Genomic DNA, 20,105 nt, shown 5'->3' with positions numbered 1-20,105 from the left:
TTGGAAAAACTCAGAATACATCTGTATCTCACTTGGGAAGGAACCAAAAGAATGTAATGGGGAACATCCTGCTCTAGTTGGGTTCTGTAGCGCCGTGTCTGTGAGCCAGAGCCATCCCTGAGGAGCTGGCGTGCCGGGCAGGCTGCTGTGCCCACCAGAAACCGCCGCGGTCCCCCGGCCAGTGTTGGCAAGATGCAGCCACGCCACCTGCGGGGAGAAGGGGCTCCCTCAGCGTCTTAGAGCAGAGCTTTGCCTGTGTCAGCAGGCCTGGCCTCTGCTTTGCAAGAGGCCCAGGGAGTCTCTTCACAGCTTTGCATGGAATGTCAGTAATGCAAGTGGGTATTGTGTTTCCCTCATAAACTGGGAACACTCATACCTTTGTAAGTCAGGGACAGCAAGTCTCACAACCACAGGTGTAATTGCTAAAGGCCTAAGGTGTAATTAGCTAAAGCCACTGCTCGACAACCCTTAATAAAAATAATGGCAGGCAATCATGAAGTGGTGCCCCATGTGACCTAAAGCCAACACAGTCAACACGCCAGCACATGATTGATGGACTCGGCCGGCTGCCCCGGTGGGCCCACCTCCAGGCACCCCAACCCCCTCCCTCCGTCCTGGCCTGAGCTGGGCCACCTCTGCCCACCCCCGCCTGCCTAGCCCACTCCCCATCTTAGAGCTCGCCGCTTGTGACCCCAACATGGAGCGTTTGCTGCCTCACTCCTGCTCAGTGACATTCAGGGGGCACCCGGGGAGGCCTCAGGACCTTGAGGTTGTTGGGGTTGGGCTGAGGCTGAGAGGGGCCCACAGCCCCCGGGCTCAGGACCTCCATGGCTGTGGCCAAGGGTCCAGGGCTTGCAGGCTCAGGGCCCCGGCTGTGAGAGGCTCCTATTCTGTGCTCTTTCACTATCATGGGGTTCATTACGTTTGGGATTTAGTTGGCAAAGCTAGTTTGTATCTGAAACCACGACCCAATTTGCAAGCACCTGACTTTGGACCACAAAAGCCAATAAATACAAGTGATACATTTAACACTGGGTGTTAAGTGTAAATGACACAACAGTATAATTGTTCTCTGTGTAACTGTAGAGAAACAGGAGAGCATGCCTGCAGGGATTCTGTGTCTTCCTCACCCCACAGGCTGCACCCACACCTCCTCTCCCGCCCCGCTGCGTGTGCCCTTGGGCCTGGAGGTGGCTGATCTGTGAGACAGGCCTGTTTGTCACCTTGTTTTGCTGGGTGCACAAAGCCTCCCTCCTCGTTTCTTACTTCACTGCGTAATGTCCCTGGGACAATCACTCCGACCCTGTGTCTGTAATTGTAAATCACGTTATGCTGCTGACAGGCAGGGAGGGAAAGAGAGAGCTGGGCCCGCTGCTTACTGCTTTAAGGGGGTTTTTAAGTTGGGGAAGTAGTTGGGCTCCTGATGGACACACTGAGGTGGAAGTCTTCCAGCCCAGCTGCGGATCTGTGTTTGGCCAAGAGCAGTGCAGCTTCTTACTCAGAGCTCTTGGCCTCAATGGCGGCTGGGTTAGGTCCATGGGAGGGGAACGGGCACAAGTGCCTTCCTGCCATGGTGCCTGCCTGGGGCGGGAAGGGGTTTGGCTGGTGAGTTGTGTTCCTCCCCAAACAGTTTGCAGTCGCTGCTGCTCCGTGCATCTGCCCAGGGTCACCGGCCAGCGTTTCTCATCCATGCCAGGTGATTCCAGAAACGCCACCGTGTAATTTTATCTTTGAAGACAAGTTTATTTCAGACTCTGACAGTGTAAAAAGCATGTCCTTCTGTGTGAAAACCCTGTGCTTGTTGTACTCTTAAGAAAGAACATTTTATGTTTAACAAAACCCTCTTACAATGTTTTAAATGCAGTGAAACCTAAAAAATCCACTTTTAAAAATGGTATTTATTGGAAGCATGAGATTCATATCCTGGAATATACTTGTGAAAAATGATCTTTGTGTGTGTGTGTGAGTGTACATGTTTGTGTATGTGTGTGTATGTGTGAGCATGTTTGTGTGTATGTGTGAGCATGTTTGTGAGCATGTGTATCTGTGTATGTGTATCTGTGAACATGTATGTGAGCATGTGTATGTGTAAACAGGTGTGTCTGTGAACATGTATGTGTGTGATATTTCTTGCCTTCCACACACAAGCGTGTAGATGCTGACCAGCAGCCCACGGACACCTTATCTCAGCTCCAGCTCCACCCTTGATGACTCTAAACACATCATTCTCCCAATTGGGACTTGGTGCCTATATTAATTTAGTCATCATATAGTTAAAAGCCTGGATAAAATTCATTATTATGTTTCTGTAGCTCTTGGTACTTGCAAAACAGGCTCTGTTATTTAATGCATCCCAAATGATGCTTCAACCCAAGTCACATGTAACCAAACACAAGATGCAAGTAAATGTAGAAGGCAAGTTGGTAATCACATAAATTACACATGGTGACTTGGGATCTCTGCAACACAGATCACTCACCGACGTATGTGTGCTCACACTCTGCCATCTCGTGGGGGCATTAGGGCACTTAACAAACTACCAGCATCCTGAGATGTAAGAGGGGAAGGCTGGCGTGCATGCTGTTTGGAATGTGAGTGAGGATCCCACGTGGCCCCTGCACCCGCCCCCCACTGCCCATCCCTCCTTGGGGCCCTCGCCCCCTTGCGCCTGTCCGGGCTTCTCTGTCCCCAGTGCTCGAGCATCCCCACCTGAAGGGCCGGGCTCGCTGTGTCTCTCCGCTTGCCGGTCAGTTGGTCCCAGAAGCGGACATTGGGTCCTGCTGGGCCTGCTTGTTTCTGCTGGAAGCAGCTGTTGGGAGAGAGAATACTTCTTCAGATACATTTAAAGAAACTGTCCTCTTTTGATCAAGGGAAAATAAAAGCCAAGGGAGCCAGCTGGGCCGTGTGGAGCCTCGCCTCCCGCGCCGCCCTTCAGAGCCGGGGGCCGGGGGCCTGTCCTCGGCACAGCAGTGGAGGCGGGGCCTGCCTCGGCCAGCGATCCCTGGCCCCGCACGGGCGCACTCAGGGAGCAGCGGGCCCTGACATGGACTCAGGTGCTCACGCAGTCACACGTGTGCACCAGGGCCAGGGTGCGTGGCCGTGCAAAGGCCCTTCCCCAGCCCACCTGCGTGTGGTTGTGGAGACAGACGATCAAATTGGCATGCAAGCAACATGCTTCAGATGTGGCTGGGGTCCAGGAGGAAGGGTGGGGCTGCCAGGGAAACCACAGCCAGGAAAGCGGAGACAGGACCACGTGCTCCCTGGGGTCAGGGTGCTCCAAGCCGAGGACACAGCAAGGGCAAAAACCTGAGGCAGCCACTCCCTCTGCTGCAGAAGGCGGCCGGGAGGCCAGTGTGGGGGGCTGCAGGGGCGGAAGGCCGGGCTCCCCGGAGCCTGACAGGCTATCGTGGGGACCCGGGCCTTCTCTCTGAGGCCAGCAGGGACGCTGGAGGCTGGCTCCACACTGAGCATAGCTGTGGGGTGCGGTGGCCCCAGCCTGAGCTCAGCACGGGGAAGGAAAGAAGGAAGAAGATAGGGAGGAGCATATGCAAATGTGTGGTTTTCTTTGACAGCAAGGTGTCCATGAACCAGAGCCCATGCGCGCCCAGCGAGTTCCCGGGCTGCCTCGGCATGCGTCACTCCACATGCATCGTCCTGCCGCCTCATCTCATGAGGGACCCAGAGCACGAGGGTCCGACCTGGGTCAGGCCTGCGGGTAATGGGTGACACATGACATGTTCCTGCTTCCATTTGCAATGCAGGGTTCTGGGTATGCTTTGCACTGAAAGTCACATGGCTCAGATTTCTATTTTTGTTAAACTAATGACTGATGACACTTTTCGAATGAAATGGAAATGTGAAATCCTGTTTTGCTGATCTTTTCTACTTTGTCACCATTTTAGTTTTTTAAAAGTGATTTATTGCAATGCATTTGGGAGTAAAACAGAACATAGTATTTATAGAATATTCCAGGTGCATATAATATATTATTTGCTTTTGATGAGACATTCTCAGTACATAGACCCATCCTTTTTGTTGTTGGGATACAAACATTCAGTCACTCTGTTCAGGAACATGGCGTCTCAGGCTTATCTTGCAACTCTGATTTAAGAGAATCAGTCTTTGGTTGTATGTTTTTTTCTTGGTCACATGATCATGCTGTAAAAACTAGGAGCTGAGTGAGTTTTTTTGAAGTCACGATTCCTCTAGTACTTAGAGTATTGTTTCGTGAGTAACAGAGAAACCCATAAGATGTGCATCTTTCCCGGTGGCCGAGTTGCCACGTGACCGATGAGAATGCGCTGTCTCCTCTATAGAGGTTTTTAAAAGTGTTTTTTCTCACTTGTATATTCTCTTAACTGTGCTCTGTCTTGGTTTATTGTCAGTCATGAAACAAAAGGCCTGGCCTAAAAACTGAAATGTCTCCTGAATATATGCATTTGCAGAGACCATCGTGTTCAGACTCTTGAGGTGAGGAATTTTTCTTACTGATCTTGAGGATCGTCATCTGTCAGCAGTCGTAACTCTGAGAGTCTTGAAACGTCTTTAGTTTCTTAATAAAGTTCAGGTGACGGGTCATTTGTGCCTCATTTGTGTCCCTGGCGCTGAGGGTGAGATGGAGCAAGTTTGCTCTTCTGGGGGTTCACCCCTCCGGTCACAGGAGCACAGAACCCAGCCTGAAGAGAAGCATCTGGGGGCAGGTGCTGCCCGTTGTGCAGTCCTGCTGACTCCATTGGCCAGGGAGCCAGAGTGCGGGCGCAGGTGGAGTTCTCCCAGAAACTTCTCTTTCCCCTTACTTCTTAGTCTTATTGCACTAATATGCACTTCAAAACCTGTTTTTTAGTTAAGATTTTTACCTCCATCTTTTCTGAAGTATGGGAAACAGATGAATCATAGTAAAACAATGATGGATGTCATGGCCTCAACTCCGCTAGCCGGGGGCCAGAGCAGACCAAGCCTGTGTACCTGTGGGCTCAGCTCCTGTTCACCACCCTGCGTGGTGGGTGGCAGCGGTGCGTCCGCCTTACGTGGAAGGGGCTCATGAGAGGTCAAGGGGGTCCCAGAGCTGAGGGATATATTCAGGTGTATGCTCTGGTGTAGCAACATGTTTGTCTCTCGAGCAAAGATTCATCTTTTTCCAAATATTAGGCCTGATTGCCTTTGCCCCATATGTGCAATGTAGGAAGCAATTAAATAAACATGTACAGGCACAGGGCCATATGTTCAGGGAAATTAAGTAGGATAGGTTACTATGACATAAAATGAAGGAATGTATTCACTCTCAAATTAAGAAGATAGAATTTTCCATTGCTTTATTCTGCTTTATGCCCTTCTGAACGGGCGCCCGCACGTGAGTTACCTGGGAGGGGCTCTCATCAGACTTGCAGTTCGCTCGACTCTCAAACTCGAGGTGAAAGAGCTGCCCTGAGCAGAATCCACCTGTCTTGCCCAGCGCCTCTCTCTGTCTCTCTCTGCCTCCCCCACGCTCGCCCCACATCCTGCCCTGTGTGACTGTCCCTCTTCCTTCACTTAATAAGCAGATAGAGCAGAGGCTTCCAGGAATAAATGGCAAAGATAGAATTTTCCATTGCTTTATTCTGTGTTCCTGTGTTAAGATGTTTGTGTTCCTGAAATAGAAGCTAGTACGTCCAGCTAAATAACAGGCCTTGATAAGCAGTTTTACTCGGACACCAGCTAACACACTTTTCTTGGACTCCTAAAAGTCAGTGCTTAAATAAAATCCTGAGCTCATTTCTTTGCATTCATTATTTGAAGAACTCTGTGATCTTAATCACACTACAGAACAGTCGGGGTGAAGACTGGCTTTAAAACTATGTGCTTAGGAGGGCCATTTCATGACCTAAGATACTGGCTCCATCAGCCACCTCAAACATAAAGTTCCAAACTCCCTTTCAGTAATGCTGTGACATTTGATTTTCGTGCATGTAAATGCTGCAAACTGAGCATTTATGTCTTTAAAAAACACCTTTATTGAGATATACAGTACAATGCACCTGTTGGAGGTACACAAGGCAGTGGCTTTTAGCTTATTTATAGATATGGGGCCATCACCAGTCAATTTTAGAGCATTTTCATCGCGTTGGAAAGAAACCAGAGTTCTCAACCCAGCCTGCATGCCCCCGGCCCTAAGGAACCACTAGTGCACTTGGTCCCCAGGTCTCCCTCCTGCGGGCGTTGCACACAGGCACTCACACGCCGTGCGGCCCCTTCTGGCCCGTAGCAGATGTTTCTGGTGCTCACCAGCTATGCATGTGTCAGCGCTTCACTCTCTTCTGTGGCAAATAATATTCCATCTATGGATGGGCCGCGTTTCATGTATCCATTCACCACTTAGTCAACATTTGGATTGTTTCTACCTTTGGGCTCTTATAGATAGATAATGCTGCTGTACACAAACACTTGTGGGCAAGTTTTTGTGTGGACGTATTTTCATTTCCCTTAGCTTCTTTTCTTAGGAAAAAAACCCCTGGATTTCCATAAACTTGTGTTATCAAAAATGCTTCCTCTGTTCTCCTCTGGTACCATTAAAACAGGTCTAGAAAAGGAGTCCTGGCACTGAGATTTCACCCCACTGAAATTTCTAATGTCCTTGTACTTTCCTTCTGGGATCTGCGGTGTTAAGTAGAAAGCATTGTCTGTGCCTTTATTCATAAATCCATTTAAGTTAATCACTCTAGCCAGATGCAGAATTCACCAGCCTTGTAATTAGAGAGAAGAGTCAGTCTTCCAAAATTTTAATCCTCTGCATTTCAAATGCTGTCTGGGGTCTTGGCGCTGCCTGCCTGCAGTCCCGCTGTGACCAGCCAGCCGCTGTGAAGAGTGACCCCTCCCCCTCCACTGCCCCTCCCCCAGGCTGTGCGCCCAGCCAAGGTTCACTGGCCCCTGGCTATTGGGTACATACATGTTTGTTTGTTTTTTTCTCTTAATAGCTTTATTGATTCACATGCTATTAAATTCACTCATTTAAAAAGTATAATTCAGTATTTTTAGCATATTCACAGCATTTGCAACCATCCCCTCAAACTGGTCTTATTATGTTTTCATCACCCCTAAGAGAAGCCCCATACCCACTGTCAGCCCCGTGTCCCACCCCACTCCTCCCCGGTCCTTAGCAGCTGCTGGTGTGCTTTCAGTCCCTGTGGACTCACTTCTTGTGACTTTGTGTGGTGTGCGGTCACACCACGGGGTTTTCGGTGACTGGCTCTTGTCAAGGGTCATCCCACTGCAGCAGGTCTCAGCACTTCCTTCCTTTATATTAACGAACAACATTCCATGGTTGGAAAATGGCACATTTTATTTATCCCATCCTTAGTTGGTGGGCTTTTGGGTCATTTCCACCTTTTGGCATTCCTAATAGCGCTACTACCAACATCATGTGTGAGTTTTTGTGTGGACGTAGGTTTTCATTTCCCTTGAGTGGAATTTGTGTCATATGGTGACTCTGTGATACGGTTGAGCGAATCAAACAGTTTTCCTCAGCAGCTGCAGCATTTTACTATCAACGTGTGGGGCTTGTCAGTTCTCCACATCCTCGTCAGCGATTACGGGGCATCTGGGAGACAGAGCCCTCCCCATTCCAGGGGTAGCCCCTGAGGTTTGGGGACCACTGTGTGTGACAAAGCATCCTTCGTCCGGGACCCAGAGCCTCGTGTCCCCTGTCAGCATCCTTGAAACGGTGGCAGGCCAGCTTGTCAGTCTGCACCGAGGCAGGGCTCGGATTCCTCACTGTTCTTAGCACCCGGCAGCTGTGGTCCTCTTTATAGAAATAGATAATGTTGAAATTGCTCTTAATGAACAGATCCTCTGTACTTACCTTGTCAAACATCGTAGGCATTATAAAGATGTGAATGAATCACTGTGTAATTTTGCCTCCATAAATTTACACATTTCCTGTCATCTCAGTGATGCTAAGAGATGAGGATCATTATCCTAACTGGGGACAGTGGCAGAAAGAGGTCACCTGAAGACCCCACCTTGAATACAAGTATGGGGGCCAAACAATGGTCTGGCCCACAACGACCTGATCTTTCTGCACCAGGAGATCTTTGACCAAAGGGCCCCTTAGAGTTGGTTCCATGGTTCTAAGAAAAAATAAGGGCTTATTCGGATAGCAGAGAAAACCTGATGAGCTAGTAATCTGTGTTTTCAGTAGTTTTGTGTATTTTTGCAAAAAGTAGGCTACATTTATTGAATGCTCCCCCTCCAAGCCACGTGAGATGTGTCACGATGCTCATGTTACGGTTCAGCAAACAGGATAGAGAGCTTAAACCGTTTCCCCGCAGTGCCCATGGGTCAAGCAGGGCAGCCAGGTTCAGCCCAGGCAGTGGGCTTCAGAGCCAGAATTCTCAGCTATTGTGCAAATAACAATTTAATAGAACATTCAACTATGTCACTGATCTCAGGCCCCCAAACAATTTTCAGTGAACCTCTGGGTGGATTAAATCTACCCACTCCAGTGAATATGGCAGGACATGAAGACCATAAACAAATATTTGTCTTTTAGTAACATCCCCTCCAAAATGACCTAAGCCTCCAGGACATGTGGTACTCTGAGAAACAGCAGGCGGCAACCGGACCCACACGCGACCCTTAGATGAGGGTTATTGGGCCTGCTGGGAAACTGTGAGGCCTCTGAGCCTGTGTTCTGGAAGGCCAAGAGTCTAAAATGTGGACGAGGAATGATGTGCCTGGGAGAGGTCATAATGAAATTTCTGCTAGGTGCCTTTCTTTTAAGGTACCGTCAGTGACATGTAAGATTCCGAAGGAGCTCCCTGCTGTGAGGATGCAGGGTTCACGTCACCACTTACCTTGCTAAGCCCTGTGGGGTTGGAACAATCCCTGTGTGGTTTTCCCTCCAGGGTATCCTGCAAAAAGTACCATGTCATGTGTCCTGCACTGTTCACACGCCGCAACGTGACTGGCTCAGCCCATCTTTGTTTAGCTGATGCAGAAAGCAGGCCACGGGAGGTGCTGGGGGAGCAGGCTGTCTTCACTGTGACCCTCAGGGTGCATTTTGGATTGGATGCCAGTGCACCCCTTGGACGTCAGCATCAGTTTGCCCCAGAAAGGGCCAGTTCTCCTGCGGGCTGTGCAGCTTGGCATCTAGGTGGCCAAAGGGGGATTGAAGGAAGTTGTTCAGTGTCAGCTCCATCCCAAGCTTTCACCTGCACCCCAGCAGGGCGACTAAGGGGGCCCGCTCCTGGGACGTGCGGGATGATGTCAGCTAATGCTCTTCTCCTGGGATCACGGCTTCCTTTGCGTAACTGTGTATTCACTTCTTGCGTGCTCCGGCAGGGAAACAAGCCAGAATTCACTCAGAGTCCTCTGCCGCCCACCCCCCTGAGCCAAGGCCCAGCACCATGAGACTGTGGTTATCTGCTGCAAAATTAATAAAGAGGAAAATGCATTACAGTTATTTTGTAGATAAAACACTGTATCTTAAGAAAGGGTTTTGTTCTGTTTCATTTCCAGGAAGGTGAAACCAACAGAGGAGAATCTGAGAAAAAGAGAAAACTTCTCACCCTTTCCCAGGGGACCTCGGAAGACAACGACGTGTTTGGTATGTAACGTACAAATTAGGAGATGTGATTTCAGATCATCATTGTGTGAAAATACATTCTCCTTTGGGGAAGGTTTTTGTTTTTTAATTACCTGAATCATCTATGAATCTGTTCTCATTTTTAAAAATGTGGACTTTATAGTAACAGGGAGGCTAAGTCCCCTTAGCATCTTACAGTCTGTTCTCCCACCACCATGTGGCCACCCTGGTGACCCGGTCTGTTTGGCCCCATCTTGTTCTTGTTTTTCTTTTTATTTTGCTTGACTTTTGGGCACGCAGGCCCCAGAGCGTTCCCAGCTTTTCTTTGCCGTGAGGTGTTGTTCTTATTCCCTGTCTGATCATTCGTGTGCGGGTAATAGCCTATCAGAGCCCATAAACAGTGACTCAGGAGGAAGTGAGATTGTCCCAACGCCTAGATATGTGTGACCTGTGAAGAGTGACTCAGGAGGCGGAGTGCGATGGCCGCTCTCTGTCTGTGGAGGCCCCCCTCTTCTCAGTGCCCTGCTGGCGTGAGTTGCCATCACATGGTGCTGTTCACCCTCATTTCCGCTCCCCCGGGGAGTGAGTGGACAGCTCCCATCTGAGTCTTATGTCCTGAAATCACACGTGACGGTGGCGCTCAGCGACCTGCCCCAGGCCCCGCGGCGCAGCAGCCCGGCCTGTCCAGGGCCTTGCTCTCCCCTCCCGTCCACGCCTTCCCACGGCGGGGAGAGCCGCAGGGCTGCGCCCCGAGGCGCGGTCGTGCTGCAGTGCCAGCAAACGCAGGGATGCGAGGGCTGCCATCCTGAGCCCCCCTCAGACACAGGCAGCCCCGCTTGCTGCGTCCGACGTCCGCGCCGTGTTCCCTGGCTGGGCTCTGCCTGTGCGTGGAAAGGGTTTCTCTATGCTGCGCTCGTCAGCCAGGAACATCTACCCCGATTTTGTCCCGATTTACTTGCAGTTTTTCAAAGTCCCTTCTGTCTCTCTCATTCCAGCCTCCTTGAGCAGCACACAGAACTAAAAGTACTGCTGCCCACGTTTTCAGTGTCGTAAACTTCCCATGAAAATCAGCATGACTGACGTAAGGGCCCAAGACAGGAGGCCCTGGGGATCAGTCTGATGGAAACCGGGCGCTCAGGAGCCCCCCAGCTTCCACATGCTTCATACTGATTTTCCCGGGGATTTGCTGGGGGGCATGCCTGAGTGTCGACCGCTGCCCTCAGGAGGGGCTTCCGTTCCTCAGGGGCAGAGCAGAGGAGAGACGGACAGGACGGCAGGTCGGTGGCCTGGTGCGCGGGGTGTTTTCTTCAGAGCGCGGAGGGAAAGTTAGGGGGGAATGTCTGCGTCCGTGATTTCAGGAATAAATCCATCCGTGAACTTCTAACACAAAGGTTTCTTTAGACCATCTTTTTACTCCTTTATTCTAACTATGTATGTATAGAAACAGACGAAAGAAAATGACAGAATACCAGAGTTAAGTTTTAGGTCTTATCTATGAATAAGAGTAAGTTTTAGAATTATTTTGGCTAAGCTTACGTATTTTTAAAGCAAACGTTGTCTTTACCGTTATTCCCTTGGTCATTTGCTTTCAGGATTGTGGGTCACCAGGTCAGCCCTTGTGTGACTGTCAGATAACGTACGCTACACACACATATACGGACACACAGAACATGTGCCAGGTCTGACGTGAGAGGGGCTCCCTAACAGCTTTTCCTTCCGTTGTGCATGGGGAGTGATGCCTGACGCTCTTCCAAAGGAGCTGCTGCAGCCTGTCAAATAGTGGCACTGTTTGGAGACATTATCCAGGGATGGAGTGTGAAAACCAGTGGAAATGCACACCTTTCAGTCATACCACACGCTCAGATCTGTCTTTGCACGGGGAGAACAGCACCACACACAGGATGCTTCCGGCTTTGTTCTCCGTGACAACCCAGTCCTGGCGCGCCAGGAGGTGGCCCGGCACACGGTTGAGTGTGGCTCTCCCCCGCCACGCCCTCGGCCCATCCCAGTGACCAGGAAGCGGCTCCCTAACTGCCTGGGGCACAGCACTTGCGGCTGGCACTGGACGCAGGCTCAGTCACAGCAGAGGGGATGCTCGCCGCCTGAGGACGTGAGTGAGGGGGTCCCGGAGGCCTCCTGGGTTCCGCCCACGCTGTGCTCAGCCATCCTGAGTAACGAACACCTGGAGGGCCCTGCAGGCTGTGGGGAGTCGGCTTCTGAATGCCGTAGACCCCCACTCCTACTGCTGCCCCGTCTCAAGGTACAGAATAGGAGGGGAAAGAGGCTAAGATAATCTTGGCTGCCGGTCTTGACTGTAACCTTGCAGAGTAGGTCTGAGAACCCTTTTTAAATCCTGACGTGACGTGTGTCCGGGTGTCACTGCAGGCGAGGCAGCAGCCCCCTCCCACTCTACGGAAAGGTCTTTTCTTGACTGGACAGAAAACCCTGGGCCTGATAAGGACGCACACTTCGTGGCGTTCTGTGAGCCGCGTGTCATCGGCACTATCTGGTGATGATCTCTGAGCTCCTGGTGATCATGTTGTCCATGTGTCAGGACGGCCAGGGAGCGTGCGGGTCTGGGGAAGGCCCTTGTCCTTTACGAGACACGCTTCTGAGGGACACGTGGGCCACGGCCTCTGAACGAAGGAGAGAGAGTGTGGGCCTCAGCAGAGGAGTCCCGGGTGAGGACGGGATCAGTCCAGGACACGTGTGCGGCCAGGGGCTGAGGACGGCGCAGGCCCCACAGGCTGCTGGCTGGCACGTGGCACGCCCCCCGGGCGCACAACTAGAACCAGGCTGGCATCCTCCGTGTCTTTGTGAGGCGAGCGCTGGGCATCAACTCCGCAGTGCACCTGGGACTCTATCTGCATTGTCATTAGGGGGGAAAATCCCACCGAAGGGCTCTCTCGGATCCAGATGAGTGAGTCAGCACAGTGCCCTGGTACATCTCTTTCTGACAGCGTGTGGTCACACTTCAGGCTGCTCTGTCTGGTTACCCAAACGGGAAGAGAACATTTTTAGGCCTGGCAGTGCAGAGAGCCACATGCTGTCTGAGCTTTGGGGAAGCAGGTCATTCTGCCGGAGGCCAGTTTCTGAGTTTCCATGGAACCACCCGCCCACACACACATTGGCACACACTGTTGTTGTCATTTGAAAACCAGGCACACACGGAGACAGGACATTGTCCCCTCCACCCCGGGCCCCGCAGTGTTCACAGGTCATGGGGCTTAAACAAAGGCAGGCAAGTGGAAGCCCTGGGTCTCCCTTGTTCCGCTGAGGAAGGAGAGTGTCCATGAGAGGGCACCCCTGCTCCTCCCCAGGCACCCAGGTGGGCCCTCGGGTCGAAGGGGCAACAGGATGAGTTCCTTCACGTCGCTGGCCCTAGCTGACCCCTCCAGGGCCCTAGCTACCCCTCCCGCTGACCCCGCCCCACTGCTCGTGCACAGCACGGTACGTGGCTAAACCGTGTGCACACTGTACGTAGGGGCAAAATGCTATGAAAAGTCACTAGGAAAATGTTCACTAGCTCATTACTTAAATTATGGAGATAGAATTATCTTTTGAATGCTTAGGGAAAGCGTGTTCACATTAGAAACACTCAAGTATATATATTGTAAGCTTGATTTATATATATAGTATATATGCAGTTACACATACAGTTGTTATTATATATATATTAAGCTTGAATTGGTTACAGTAAGAAAACATGCAAGGAAACAATCAAATAGAAAAATACTCAAAGAAAAAAACATAAGAAAGGACCAAGTTGAGATGAAGGGCAGAGCGCACACGTCAGCCATTCAGCAGTGGCTGTAGGTGAACTGCGCCTGTCACCTGGAGCTCCCCAGCTCCTAAAGGGAAAGAGCCCTCGTCGGATTAAGGTTTCCCGTTTACATAGGACATAATAGAGCGCCTGCTGTGTAGCCGTGTGATTTGGGGCAATGCCACATGCCAGCTGTGATAAGCTTCCTCCAGCTCAGAGTAGCATGCCAGCCTATGACCCGGCCTTGGAGGTGCCAAACCCAGCATGCACACCCCAAGGAACTCCTGGGATGGGACGGGGGGCTCCCCTCTCGGTGGGGAGGACCTGTAAGATCGTATGCGCCTAAGATAATGCTCTATCACGTTTGGGAGACACTGTCTGCTACAGACAAATGTTTTCCCTGAGAATTTTCATGTAGCATTAAGCAAATCATTGCATTTTTTATTTCTAAGAATCCCCCATGAGGAAATCTTTCTGAGATGCCATTTCAAGTGGTATTTGTGTCGAGTATATCATGATACTAGATTAAGCTACAAAACTCGTAAGCAGCCATCACTGCTGACATAAAATGCTCTCTCAGCTCAGTGAGACAGGAAAGCCCGGGGTCCCCTCCGGACTTTCCTGTGGGCCCCCTTTACGGTCTTCGCAAGTACAGTTAGTGTCCTTCAGAAATGATTGTTGCACAATCTGTTCTGGAGAATATTTGATGCTTTGATTTATTACTCTGATTCAATTGCTGCCTGGGCCTCTGTTCATACCTGGACAAGCAGTAGAATCAGTGTTGTGTGTCTGTGCCCTTGGGGTGGGCAGAAATCACAGAATCCAAATCTCAAGTTGAGAACTTGAAGGAATGTTTAGAAGTCACCTTGTCCGACCCCTCATGGTACAGGTGAGGGTCTGGCAGCCAGACAGCTAAGACAGAAGCCCGATGTCCACAGAGGCAAGCTCGCAGCCCGGTTCTCCCGGACCTGCTCCAAACCCCAGGAAACAATGGCTTGTCCCCAGGGGCCCTCAGGGAGCAGAGGCTCCTCTCATTTCTGTGTTCGACAGATAATGTTGAACGTGAAACACCTTTTTACATGTATTTCTCTGTGCATCTGAGTGAATATCAATGGCACTTTATATCTTTACAACCTAAATACTCATTTGGTCATTCACGCTGCCCCTTACAGCACCAGGCGGCACTCGGGCACACCCCTGTCCAGCCTCCAGCAGGTGGTCTTCCCTCTGGCGCAGCCCTCCCCTCTCGGGGGGCAGCCTGGCCCCTGCCCTCACACCCACTGTGGTCTGTTGTCGGCACTGCTGTCGAGGCACCCCTGAGTTCATGCCCTCCCTGCTCAGAGCCTCTCTGGGGTACCTCCCACCCTTTCCTGCCTCCCTCACTGCACTCCCAGTGCACAGGGCCTTTGCATGGCTGTGCTGTGCAGACGTCTGCGAGGCAAGTCCAGAGCTCCCCTTCAGGTCCACTCCCAAATGTCAACTTGCAGCAAGGTCCCCCCGGCCAGCCTGCTCAGAAGGAAGCTGCCTTAGGACAGGAGGACCACGCCGACCTACCAAAGGAACTCCAAGAGCCCCAACCGGATGGCTCGACCTTCACCCACGTCTCAGCCCAGCGAGGTCAGGCTGCTGTCCTCCCAGCAGTGCTCCCCTGCATTGCGGGTTGGGGGGGCCAGAGGGTGGCACACCCTGCCAGGGAGCGGTGGTCGGCACTTCCACTGAGGCCCTGTGGGGTCCAGAAGCACTCACACGGCCCGGCACATGACCCGGTCTGGCTGCGAGGGGCCAGAGGAGGGGAGCACGGGCAGGGCGAGTGGCTGCTTGTTGTCAGCTCTCTCCGCCTACCATTGATCTGGGGGCCGTCTGCCTCTCCCACCGCCGCTGAGGGCAGGCGAGCTCTGTGAGGCAGGCGTCTAGGCACTCCCCCTCTCCCCCGAGGGCCTGGCCCCCCAGCATCTGCCTGTGACGGAGTGACCAGGGACAGCACCTCGCCCTGCAGTCCTGTCCCCTCCTTCCATGAAGACCACCTTTGCAAAATGCTGTATTCCCCAAAAATGTACATCCCGAGGCGCCAGCTCTAAACCCTGAGAAATTCTGCCTCTGAGCTCCTGCTGAGCAAGCCTTATGTAGACCCGCACGGAGCTGTGCACCAGAGCGTGTGTGTGCACGTGTGTGGGGGTGTACGCTCATTTTCACGTATTCCAAATTATAGAATATCTCTGAAATTCTGAGAGGTGCTTTTGTTCTTTGAAACTGGGAGTTGCCCAACCACTTTGATTCCAGTATTTTCATGAAAACGGTTGTTTATAGGTGGGGTTTGGAGTCAGTCTCACTGGTCTGACCCGCAGTGAGTGGGTTCAGGTGGTGGTGATGCCCAGGACTGTGCCAGCCCCTGCGGGAGCCCTGCCGGCCGACGCAGGCCTCTCGGCAGCTGCTCCGGACTGAGGAGCTGGTCCGCCTGTCCTCGCACATCCCGTGTCTGCCACGCTCTTCCGGGGCCCCTGCCGGACACCCGGGGACTGTGAGGATGGGCGGGAACGGGAGGAGTCCCTGCAGGCCAGGTCTGCAGCCCCCAGCCAGCTGGCTGCTGTCCTGTCACTCCTGAGGCCACACTGACCTGTGGCAGTGGCAGCCGGTGCTGACCACTTCCTTCAGGTCTTCTAAATTTAAGGGGCTTCTCCAGGGGGCTGGGCTCACATGTCCCAGCCCCTCCTCCATGCGTCTCCAGGTGACATCAGGTGGGGGACATGCAGTGGTCGGGGGCAGCCATGGGCACTAGGGCTGGCAGAGCCCATCCCTTGGGAGCCACAGGCCAGCCCAGGGGACTGAACCGCCACCGGCTCCCAGGCCCCGGGAGCGCTTGGGCTGTCCGGTCAGGGCCAGTGCAGGGCTTCAGATCCCAGAGGCTTGGGGTTGGCTGCCCTAGGTTTACCCCTTGGTCCTGCCCTCAATATAAAATGTGCTGCTGGGAGTCACTTGAGGCCACTGGAGCCACAATAGGGCAGCTGAGAGATTTCCAGAACAAAGAGGGAATACAGCCCCACAGTGGCACAGCAGCTGTGAAGGGCTTCGGCGGGTGGGCAGCAGCGACCAGCTCGCCCTCTCCATGCACCCACCGCCTTGTTTGCTGCGTGCGAGCCTGCAGGTCGTGGGCCCCCGTTTGAAAGCACGTGTGTGGCTCCCTTTGCACAGGGCACCTTTCCCCTCCCTGTACGCCCAGCCCAAACTTGTAATGTGCATGTGGGAGCTGTCCAGCCCAGCTTGGCGCCCCCTTCCAGCTGCCCGGATGGCCACCACCGTGCTTTTCTCTTGCCCCACTGAGGGACGCTGCCCCGTGTCTCTGCCATGAGCCCAGGGGTGCACTGCCCGCTCTCACTCCCCCAGGACATCACTAGCAACATCTTTAAACTGAAGAAATGAAGTCATTAAAAAGGGAAATAAACGCCTGGCCGTGCTCTGGTTCTAGCAGCGCTGTGGGCCACATGCACCCCCATCCCTAACCCCCAGCCGAAACCGACCCCCGTCCTCTGCACACTGCGGCCGCAACCGAGTTCCGCTTTCCAGGTCATTCTGAGTAACCAGTTTTCTCCTTGGAGGCAATAAACGTGCCATGCCCGGGGCTGGTCACTGTTTCTCATGTCTGCCCCATGTGCCGGCAGCCCCTGCCCGAGTCCCACCCTGGCTCCCTGCACACCTGTCGCCATACCCCTCGCTCCACGCTGCTGGGCCCTGAGCCTCTCCCCGTGCGGGCCAGGCAGGGACCTGGCGGCCCTGGCAGTGCAGGCTGGGCCTCACAATCCCAGGGCCGGTGGCAGTGGCAGGTGGCTCTTAACCTCGACCATGGGTGTGTTGGCAGCTCTGAGCAATCACTGGGCCGTTAGAGATGTTCATGTCGCTCAGCAGCAGGTGAAACCCGGGTGACGTGGTGCAATGTGGGCGCGTGGAATGTGAAATGCTCCATTCTGTTGACTGTCTCATCCAGGCTGTGGTCGTGTCAGGGCCCTGAGACACTCATTCTTTGAATCATGTGAATGCGCACAGGAAGGTCCCCTCTGCCTTGGCCCCCATCGCTCTGACACCGAGGGCCTTGTGGGTAACCAGCTTAGGTTGCCAGAAAGCTCACCTTTAGTTTGAACTTTTTAATTGAAATTGCTTGAAAAACTCATGTCTTAATGTTCCATTTCGTGTTCCTGGAACAACCAGTGGCCCTGTAACTGCTGTGTGACTCTTTGTCAGAATAGGACTTGCCACAGTGGGTGGGACAGGGACAGTAACGCAGCTGCCCCAGCTGCCTCGGAATGTTCCGTGAGCTCTGGGCAACCTCAGGGTTTAGTCCGCTCCAACCACAGTGAGACGCCTGCTCACATGGACGCACGAGGGCTGTCACGCTCACATGGACACATGCGGGCTGTCCGCTCACGTGGGCACATGCAGGCTGTCACGCTCACATGGAGACATGGGCTGTCACGCTCACACGTTCACACACGGGCTGTCCACTCACGTTCACATGCAGGCTGTCACACTCACACGGACACATGCGGCTGTCCACTCACACATTCACATGTAGGCTATCACGCTCACATGTTCACGCATGGGCCGTCCACTCACATGTTCACATGCAAGCTATCACGCTCACATGGACACACGGGCTGTCACGCTCACACATTCACACACAGGCTGTCATGCTCACGTTCACGCACGGGCTGTTCACTCACACGTTCACATGCAGGCTGTCACGCTCACACGTTCACACACGGGCCGTCCACTCACACGTTCACACACAGGCTGTTACGCTCACACAGACACATGCAGCTGTCCGCTCACACGGACACTACACAGACACAAGCTCTGGCCCACATGCACACATGCACACCCACAGAGGATGGGTGGCTCGCAGTGCCCTGGGTGGGCGTCGGGTGGAGGAATTGCGCAGGCTGGCGGGCGCAGCAGGGACCTCCTGCTGTTAAGGGGGCAGTGGGTGCGGTTCTGTGCCCCGTGTGATGGGCAGTTATCCAGGTGTTTCCCTGCAGGCAGTTGTTTGCCTGTAACTGAAAGTGAAAGGCTGGGGAAGTTTCACTAACAGCAAAGGCAGCTGCCTGCTGGGTGTGTGGCTGGCCCTTCAGGACAGTGCCTGGGAGGGACTCACATAGCAGGACCTGGGCTCACTCACGGTCCCCATGGGCAGCAGGTTCTGCTTCTGGCTTCTCTGCCTCATTGCTCCAGGGGAATGCTGTCTCCTCCAAGTCACTCCTGCTCATTCTCATTAAAATTGACTCAAAGAAATAAATTCCTGTACTGGGTGGGGAGCCAGGCAGGGGAGCGGGGAACAGAAAGTACAGAGGCGTCAGCCAGCGGTCACCCAGTGCCCGTGGGGAGGGAGCAGAGCCTGCCTCCTGGGGACTCAGCCCTCGGTGAGCCTGACCTCAGCTGGAGGGAAGGGTGACAGCGTGGTAGGGCCCTTTGCCACGTCTTGTTCTTAGGTCTCAATAAAGGTTCAGACAACTGGACGGTCAACTGTACTTTGACCCACTCATAAAGAGTTGTGACTTTGAAATACTGCACAAAACTGGAACAAGTTCTTCAGCAGTTGGAATCCACAAGCCATTTCACGCAGAACCTTGAATTCAGGAGCCCCTGTGAGCTCCGTAGGCAGCGGGGTTCCCGTCCTCAGGGAAGCCCTACCTTTGTGAGCAGAGAGCTGGTACCGCAGCAAGATAGACACAAAGCCTCTCTAGGGGGAAGAGTATGTAATTTGACATCTGAAATGTTAAAGGAAAGCTTATATTTTTGTTTCAGAACTCAGTTTTCAAAAATCATAAAAAATTACAGTTTTCAAATCTTTTACGACTTTTGCAATTGCTTCTCTCTTTGGCAAGACAGCTGAGCCAGGAGGGATTCCTTTGCCCTGGGTGTCTCAGTGACTCAGCAGTTCACCAGTTTGGAAACTGGTGTTTCTGCAGACCAGTAGTGACTTCTAGATATGTCACCTCATGAAGTCAGGAGGGGCCTGGGGCTGCAGAAATAGGAGTGACGGCTCTGTACTTAGCAAAAATTGAATCAGAAGTAGCTACAGAGGTGGGCTTGCCTTTGGGGAGTTTAAGGGGTCAGTGGTTACCCCAGTGATGAATACTTACTGTGTGTCTGCGGAGGACAGACCCCACAGCCTGGGAAGTGTGTAGTAACAACCAGCCCTTTCCTGCTAGTGAGCAAATCTGAGTATTGACAACCTGATGTGGGTAAAATGCTCCTTTCAAACCAAGTGAGCACAACCGCCGGGTCCGCTTTGAGCCTCCCTGATGGTTTTGCCAACCTGCAGGAACTTCAGAAGAGACAAAATAAAACTGGCCTCCGTGCTTGCAGGGTTCGAACCGAAACTGGTCTCCCGCTCACCCCGGAGATCCTACAGTCGTGACGCGTCTCACAGAGGTGCCTCTGTTGTTTTGAAATAAGCATGACTCATTCCACAAATGTTCGTCGAGCCGTTTCCACGCACCAGGCTCCATCTGGGTGCAGCGGCCCAGCCCGAAAAGGCAGGTGAAAAACGCTGCCCTCGGGGAGATTGCTTTTGACCTGGGTTCTTACCCTGCCTCTGTAGCTTCACTGGTGTGTTTCCATTTTGACCTCTTTGACCTTGCTGCTGCCGTCTATGAAATGGAGATTTGAACGCCTCCGACGCAGTGATTCGGGGCATGGGGTCAGATACCAGCAAAAGGCTTCCATTTTAATTTTAATGTCATATTAAGTTTTTCCTCCGTTCGTTCTTCCCATCAGCCCGGCACCTCTTTG

The 20,105-nt window shown here is 52.7% G+C and overlaps 1 protein-coding gene across 7 annotated transcripts in view; it reads left to right on the top strand.

The window, feature by feature from the left end:
• MBP (myelin basic protein) overlaps positions 1–20,105 on the top strand; it is a 92,554-nt gene that overhangs the window by 23,698 nt on the left and 48,751 nt on the right. For all 7 annotated transcript variants that reach the window (XM_037007412.2, XM_037007411.2, XM_037007410.2 and 4 more), the window contains exon 3: positions 9,493–9,580. In XM_037007412.2, coding sequence (XP_036863307.1) covers positions 9,493–9,580 — 88 coding nt within the window. The remainder of the gene's footprint in view (positions 1–9,492; positions 9,581–20,105) is intronic.

The sequence above is a fragment of the Manis javanica genome, chromosome 9 (assembly GCF_040802235.1).
Source record: "Manis javanica isolate MJ-LG chromosome 9, MJ_LKY, whole genome shotgun sequence".
NCBI lineage: Eukaryota > Metazoa > Chordata > Mammalia > Pholidota > Manidae > Manis > Manis javanica.
This window is presented reverse-complemented; position numbering and strand designations above follow the sequence as displayed.